The sequence below is a fragment of the Olea europaea genome, chromosome 18 (assembly GCF_002742605.1).
Source record: "Olea europaea var. sylvestris chromosome 18, O_europaea_v1, whole genome shotgun sequence".
Classification (NCBI taxonomy): Eukaryota; Viridiplantae; Streptophyta; class Magnoliopsida; order Lamiales; family Oleaceae; genus Olea; species Olea europaea.
In genome coordinates, this window is record NC_036254.1 from 19,864,976 (window position 1) to 19,873,418 (window position 8,443).

Consider the following 8,443-nt stretch of genomic DNA (forward strand, 5'->3'; position numbering starts at 1 on the left):
AGTTAAAAATTGATAATCAAAAAATTCCGCGGTCCAAACATCTCCTATAACTTGACAAACAACAGAAATGCATAAAAGTGTAATCTACAAACTCCTCTCAATAAATTCCCAAATCCTCTCCTCCATGTACATTCGGTCCCGAAGTCGTCGAGGCATGTGTCGCTCATCCGGGAAAATCAACAATTCGTAAGGCTTCCCAGCTGCCACAAGGGCATTCACGAGCCGAGCAGTGTGCCTAAAGTGCACATTTTCATCGATCATTCCGTGTACAAGCAACAACTTCCCTTTCATATTGTCCACGTGATGCATCACAGAACTTTGCAAATAACCTGATTGATTTTCAGTTGGCATACCCATATATTTTTCAGTGTAGAAGGTGTCATACCCATCCCATGATGTGACTGGAGCACCTGAAACCGCACATTTGAAAATCTCGGGAAACTTTGCCAGGGTCATAGCTGAGAGATATCCACCATAGCTCCATCCATACAATCCAATGTGGCCTTCTTTAGCTAAACCCTGTTTAATGAGCCACTCGGCTCCAGTTACTTGATCCTCAGCATCAATCTGGCCGCAGTTGTACTTAAGTGCACCTTCAAACTTGAGTCCACGTCGAGCAGTTCCTCTGTTATCCATCTGTAGATGGCATAGGAGCAAGAAAGAAGTGAGTCCTTTTTCTACTTCACCATAATTCCTTTAAATGCACATCAATGAAATAGTAAATAACATAACTTCGAGAAAAAGGTTAGAATAGCCCGCCCCACATTTCGCAAGCACATGTTAAGTATCGAGAATTATACAAAAGTGGACAATATATTAAAAATGTTAGCTTCATTTTCTTTCTTTCATTTTCTTTCTTCCATGCTACACAAGTTTAAGTTGTCAGGACTGCAACTTATTTTCTAAGAGCCCTCGAAATATCACAGATGGAACTGAGGGGCTGCACAGACATCCCTACTGGTGCCACCAAGCATGATCAACAAACGTCAAGTGTTCAAGCCTCCAACTTGCAAAGAGGCATGCCTGGGAACTTGTCCACCATCATAGTCAGAGAAGGAAAAGCATAACACGACAATAATTTAAGCAAAAAGTAGATTCTACTAGGATTTTATCAACAAAACTAACCTTCCATACTAATATGCCTTTACTTCTCAAGTATTGAGCTCTCATGTCAACAGTGTTTATCCAAGAATCACAGACAAGTTGTACGCTGGGACCACCATACACTTGAATCATTGTTTTATAAGGTGGAGGTCCAAATCTTGCCAGATCAGGTTTGTATAGTGCCCCATAAAGAATGGTCCCGTCCTTTGCCTCTACTTGAATGACATCTGGTGGCTGAAGTTGGAGCTTCTTAAATCTTGGAATGCTGAGCGGCTGCTCAAAAAGAGGCATAATCAAGCTTCCATCAGACAATGAGTGCATAGTAACTTTGGGAGGTGAACCCAAGGAATCATAAATATCCACAAATCTCTGCATCTGATGGTCAAGTACAACCACATGTTTTCCCTTTCCATGGGTCAATCTAAAGGGAACCTGCAAGAGATTACCTGCATCTGAGTATAAATTGGCACGATAAAGATGACATTCCAAAGGGCCGTCTAAAGTTCCAGTGAAATAAACAAAGCCAGCAGCCTCGTTGACACCCACAACTTGCTCAACCATCCAGTCACCTTGAGTTATAGGACCCAAGCACTGTCCATTTGAGTTGTGTAAATATAGATGTCTGAATCCTGTTTTCTCACTAGACCAAATAAACCCTCCAGGAGATCTAGTATTCACTTTGTCTAAAGGGGTGAAGCAATCATGTAGATTTATCCAAGTTTCTTGTTCTTCTTCCAAGATTACTTTTCTCTGGCCTGATTTGATATCAAACTTTAGGATCTCTAGTTTAGAATGTGACCTGTTCAAAACCTGAGCAGTAAGAATATTCCCATGCATCCAACAGACTCTTGCCAAGTATTCCTCATTGTTTGCCTGGCCTCTTTCTCCACACAGAAGATCCATCCAAGTCACCGGACCTCCTGTAGCTGAAACAACACCCAATCGAACTTTAACATTTGGACCACCCACAAAAGGGTAAGAATGATCTTCCTGTGCCTCTGAACCAACAAAACTTTTCCCTTGGTGCATGATCCTAAAAGGAGGTATCTCAGAATAATTCACCTCTGTAAATGCAATAAATTTGCTGTCTAGAGACCACCAGTAGCCGTTTTTACGTTCCATCTCCTCCTACAACCAGTAAACTTAAGTATTCTCCAGCTAGAAAATTTATTAAGTTTATTTTATTGAGGAAAAGAAGTGGTTGTTTCATAAAACATTACATGAATGCATAAATTTGTAATGAAAGAGAGTTTGAACTATAACCTCACCTGGGCTATGTACTCAGAGAGGCCATGTGTCTGAAAAAAGAAAAAGAAAGAAAAAGTATAATCAGGTTTCCAATCAAAAAATAAATGCACCGGCATTCCAATGTTCAAAAGTTTTCAGTCAAACATGAAAAAAATCCACAGAGGCAGGTACGATCATTTAATAAATTAAGTTAGGCGTGTTTCTAAGATCAACAGAGACAGAGATGTTCGTGCAATTTATGGGTAAACTGAAGTATTGCTTTTCCTTTTAAGATCCTATTCTAGCAGCATATGCTCCCCTCTTGCACTTATCCTTTTCCTCACCCTGCACTTCTTCAATTCTACACATTTTCTCTTATTTGTCTTTTATAACTGGTAAACGCTCCATGAACGATATTTCTCCGAAGTTAAACATAATTCATTTCAAATCCCAGATCAGGGTTCGTTTTCCAAATTCAGAGGTAGTATCAGTCGATTCAAAGTTGAAACATAAAAATTTTATATGTTTTCTTTATGATATTAAACAAAATCACGTGAAGAAATGGGAAATCTGGAATTATATAAATCAAATCATCTCTCTTTGAGAATCGGATGTGTTCAGAGTTGTAAAGTTCATCCAGAGACCTGTGTTCCATTTAAAGTCGCAAAGATGAAAAGAAATGTATCTCTGCGCTTTTATTGAAAGAAGAAGGCCAACATGCAGATTCCGTTATAGCAAATAAGTAGCCTACACTATAAATCTTCATAATTTTTCAAACATGAAATAGACCAGCATTTGAGACTATATATCAAATCAAAAGATGACATATTTTTTTTAAATTTTTTATTTTTTGTGCTTCTGAGTGGACTGACATGAAAATATTTGAACATTAAGTAGAGATTATAGAACAGATCTATTGGAAAAGAAAATATAAAACGCAATAAATGAATTACAATATGCAAATTACACAACAGTAGCTTATCTAACACACAATGAACGGTATGGAAAATTGAAGCCAGTAAAGAAATGGAACCTAATGCTTACTATCACGTTTCTATTGGCACCAGATGTCAACTGCTTTGACACGTTGTACATAAGGTTTAACACGTGCAGCTCATTATCTCTCACATAAGAAAGCATGGTGCCATCTGGGGAGACATGTGGATCAATAATTGGTGAGCATGAGGCACTTGGGAGCTTAAGATCTGACTCTATGAAGAGATCCTGAACATAAATCTGCCCACATGCGAAACCAGCAATATGTTATATGAGAACAAATAAAACATATTAGGTGTATTTTATCAAGCGACATAATTGATATACAAAACATATAAAGATGTTCAAGCAAACAAAAAACTTAAAATAAAGAATTATGGTACATTGATTTCTGTTAAAAATGCTGAGAGAATCTTTTCTCTAGTTTACAGCAAAAAAACTAGCTGATGCTCAACCATAAGATAAGTGTTCAAGGTTTGCACCACAAAAGGTAGAGGTCTTTAAATTGGGACTATTCACTTCCATGTAGAGTTTTTAATTGATGCTTCAACACATCCACAAAATTAGGGATCAAGTGAATGTATACCCATGAATGAATATTACAAGGCTTCTCATGGTGTAACGCCTAGTCATGGCTCTTTGGAGAGCAAATGGTCACAAGAATCAATTGAATTTTACACGAATTGGTTGAGCATTTCTCCCTACAAGCATAATCATTGGGACTTAGTTTCTACAGGAAATTTCCCAGGAAAAGATTATCAATGCATGAGAAATTATTCACTGACCCTAAAATATTACAAAGAAGTTAAAAAATATATTAAAAGAAAAGCTAGTATGAATATATTTCCAGGCAATTACAATAACGTTGGCAAGATTAGTTCTTTTAATAACATAATCAAAACCGTATCCAAATTATGCCCAAAACACAAACTCAATCAGTATGCAATTAATCTTGCTCCAATTTACCAATATCATCACCAACTCTCTCAAGGTGACATGTGACCATTCGGCAATATAACAAAAACACCATTCAAGATATTTATCCAATAATAAGTTTGTTTACATGTATAACACGTGCAATTAATTTGAGCAAGTACACAAGTATATTATATTTTTGAAATTGTCAAATAATGTAAGATGTTAAGGAACGCACTCCTGCTGGTAGAGGCACCATAATTCTCTTTTTCCTTGGGCTTGTCTTCACCCATTCGTAGCGTGTCACACCAAGCCCCCGCTCCCTTGATCTCTCCCTCCTCAACTTTTCTTCAGCAGACAAATTATTCTCATCAAGCCCACCATTTGGAGGACTAAAAAACAATTCATGCTTCATGCTAATCGGATCAAACACAAACACCTTCCTATTCAATGTCTGATCAGGACTGAACAAGTATGCTATCAAACTACCATCAAGGCTAAAGCTAATTAAAGTTGGCACTCCATAACCAGGTAAAGGGTGTTGCACTATCTCTTCAACAGGGAATACAGTGCAATTGTCTAGAGCATTTGCAGGAGTTGTGTCAGCTGCAGGCATATCGTGGCGAAGTGATCTCGAACGTTTCAAATTCTTCTTCTTATTACTTGTATTAGGGGATTGCATTACCAATTTATTGACTAAAAATTTAATAGTTTGTGCATCAGTGCAAGCATACCCGACACCCTGAAAGGACAGGAAATAACAAATCAATCGAGCAAATTATAAAATTTTAAACCAACTAAAAATTAAGGAAAAAAATTTACTATTGAATTGCTCCCCTCAATAAATTTGTTTTTCCAATAAAAGTTAAAATTGAATTCGTGCAATAAGAAGAAATTTGATAAATTCTAAATGCAAAACAAAAAATAGGCATTATTAAATTAAGCACTCTATTAATCAAATAATGGGCCACAGAAAAAAAATGTTGAAGCGGTGAACCGTCAGAATTAAAAAGTGCAAGAGATAAGAAAGTTCATTTCGACTTAATCATGCTCAGTTTTACAATTTTGATTGAAGTGAAGCTACTTTCTTGAGCTTCTTTTTTCCTTTCTATTCCTACTTTCCGCAATAGAAAAGGCGTAAAAGAAACAAACTTTCTCTTTTTATTTCTGCAGAAAATAAACAGTAGCAGCCAAGAAAGTGAAAAAGGATTCAAGAATTATTCAGTAAGAAATCCCTTGGAAATTGAAAATAAACGCGAACTTGATTTAATAAATACTCATTAATTAATTAACTATGGAATAACGGTCGTGATAATAAAGTAAATTAGGATCGGAATCGGACCTGTAATTGGTAAACGAAAAACCAATGCAGAAGATCAAGATTCGGATACAATTCCTTTCCAATTGAAATTTTCTCAAAGTTTCAGGAAAATTGAAAATTTGAATCAGATTATCAAAGAATCGATTCCAGAATTTGGAGTATAACGAAATATTTGAGCATAAAAGTGAATAAAAAGTGGAAAAAAGAGAGGCTTTTTTCCTTAGCGGAGTGAAAGTGAGAAAAAGAACTTGTGTTGTAGAAAGTGAGCGCGTGGGGTTAAAGTCTGATTCAGATAAGTGGGCACCACACCAACCAGATTAAGCAAGTGCTGGATGGGCTGGTTGGGCTTCATTAATTTTAAACCCAGGAATTTAGTCAATGTTTTGATCATATTTAGCTTAAATTTCTCATTATGAATCAATTATTGATATGTAATTATTGTTGTTGCTCCATGAAGAGTGGACATCACTGAGCCCATCGGCTAAGGGTGAAATGTTGAATAAGTTATAACTTTCAAGTCCAATATAACGAATATGATAAAGGAATGAGTCAGTTAACAATTAGAGCTTTCACAAGTCAAGCAAAAGTCAAATAAATTAGACTATAAAACCAATATACGCGTGAGACTTGATTATGGATACAAGACGTGCGTGCTTACAAGTTGAACAAATTGCTCGAACATCACAGACTAAACACAACATGGCCATTGCGATTATCAAAAAGAAAGATGGTAAAACATTAGGTAATATAGAACACCTACTATTATCATAACGGTGAAAACACATCAAATTATGTTCATATGGAGTGTTCACGGTCTCTAAAGAAGGTAGCATGAATATTAGGACAATAAGGTTAGTTCTATTTGTTATAAAAGGGAACTTGAAGACAATGCAATGGTGACCCTAACAATAGGCTTAGTAGACAATCGCGCTAAGACCTCACTTTTATGAAGCTCTAAAAAGTTACATATAGTTCATAAAAATTACAAACAAAATAAAGTCTAAATGCAATCAACTATCCAATTAACAAATATACTAATTTTTAATTAAAATATAAACATTTCAATCTTTATTTGTACAAGTATTTAAAGCTTAATTATGTAGAACACTTGGTAGGAAGATGCAATGATCTTAAGTCATTTAGAGATATTAAAGTTTTATCTTTTTTGAAATTATAAATTTTGAGTTTTTGTTTGACATGATTATATGGTACAATATATATTAATTATTAATAGAGTAAGTGAAAATTTGTAAAGTGGGGATACGTCTATTGGTGTTGTTGAAATGAATTATTTTATTTTTTGAAATATATCGAGAAACTGAATTTGCATCCGATAAATTCATATAAAGAAGCACTTCGATGAAAATTTCAATGATGAGATAACACATTCACTTGAAGAATTTTAGAGTTTGTGATTTCTTATATATGTTGATCAAGCTCTTTCTTCACTCAAGGTTCGAACAATTTCAAAAAGTATGAAAATATGTTTGAATTTTTATTTGACTCTAAAAAGATTAAAGACTGAAAAATGTGACAAGTCTGAAGAATTTTGGAAGTAGAATAGAAATTCTGATATTATAGACGAGAGTTATTTTTTGAGCAGTAAACTTAAGAAATTGTTTGTTAGAAGCTATCAAAAAGACGAATGAAGTGCTTGATATATTAAAATTATGGACTGTTATTTTTTAAATGTGTGAATTGTTTATAGAATATTATTGACTATATTCTTTACAATTGCATTTGTCAAGAATAGCTTCTAGAAGTGAAGTTGATAAAATTCTAGATTTGGTTAACGATGTCATAAGAAATGTTGAATGGATTGGTCATGTTGTCTATTTTAAAAAGGTTCTAAAATAGTTCAATTGTAATGGTATAATTGTTGATTTTCTATTATGAAAATTTGGATATTTGAAAGTTTTATATTATTATTTTTATAATTTTGAATATTTTTATTCAATAAAAAATATTATTTATTACTATTATATATATTTTTAAAATATTTATAGATCCCATATTTGAAGTTGGCATAAGATCCCAAAAGTCTGAGGATCAGTCCTACGATAAAGATGTATTTTTAAAGTGAAAAGATGGTATACAGTTTCATCACGAACAAAGGCTTGTCAACGTCCAAATTGCCTAAAAAGACCATGATTTGTTAGTCTACTTGTTTGCTCCAAGTTTTAGAATGACTAAACATGCATGTGAATTGGATTGAGGTTGGAGTACATTATGGTGGTCATGACTGGAAAGAGAAGATGAACCTAGAAGGACTTAGATGCAGGATGTAACTCAAGGAGTAGCGAGATGAAACGTCATATGAAGAAAACTAAAAGGTTGTAATGACATTATTTTTTTTGCAAAAAGAAGAGAAGACGATGGGAAGGATTTTTTTTTCTCATTTAACATTTTTTATATTATTTTATCTCTTATTTTAGGAGTGGATGTATGGTGTTCAATCTCACAATCTGGTTATTTCAAGAACCAGGACTACTCATCAAACTTTTGGTATATTGCAAATTGAACCATTCGGTTCCATGTAATTTTTGGAACCGATTAGAAACAAGTAGTTCGATTAAAAATGACCTCCCCTGATGAGCCTCGGGTGGTTTCTCTAGGCATTTCAAGAATCCAAACCATTTAATTTTCATGTAGATTTTGAAATCAATCTCAATAAATGCTCACCCCTGCTTATTTGTTAGCTATTTCTATATTTCATTTTATTTGGTTTCCAATGCTCCTAAAAACTACTTTAAAACAAAGAAATTGAAATTTTTAATGGCACTTATTTATGACCACTATAAAAAAAGGTCTAACCCGTCACAAAATTTAAAGTTGAGGACCTATGTATGAAAAAATTAAAATGAGATCCTAAATTGACAT

At 34.4% G+C, this 8,443-nt stretch overlaps 1 protein-coding gene across 1 annotated transcript; it reads right to left on the reverse strand.

The window, feature by feature from the left end:
• Positions 1 to 5,805, reverse strand: LOC111367704 (dipeptidyl aminopeptidase 4-like). The gene is made up of 6 exons (XM_022988711.1): positions 5,585 to 5,805; positions 4,481 to 4,984; positions 3,376 to 3,567; positions 2,373 to 2,402; positions 1,126 to 2,232; positions 1 to 636 (listed from the first exon to the last, which is right to left on the reverse strand). The coding sequence occupies exons 2-6, from the start codon at positions 4,922 to 4,924 to the stop codon at positions 85 to 87; spliced, it is 2,325 nt and encodes a 774-aa protein (XP_022844479.1). The 5' UTR covers positions 4,925 to 4,984; positions 5,585 to 5,805; the 3' UTR covers positions 1 to 84.
• Positions 5,806 to 8,443: the final 2,638 nt, after the last annotated feature.

What these genes read in the sequence shown, in the direction of transcription:
- LOC111367704 (XM_022988711.1), bottom strand. Translation starts at nt 4,924, where the DNA reads ATGCAATCCCCTAATACAAGTAATAAGAAGAAGAATTTGAAACGTTCG. An exon ending in TGGTGCCTCTACCAGCAGGA is followed by an intron (nt 3,568 to 4,480) that starts GTGCGTTCCTTA and finishes GCATGTGGGCAG; the next exon opens with ATTTATGTTCAGGATCTCTT. An exon ending in GTGCCAATAGAAACGTGATA is followed by an intron (nt 2,403 to 3,375) that starts GTAAGCATTAGG and finishes TTCTTTTTTCAG; the next exon opens with ACACATGGCCTCTCTGAGTA.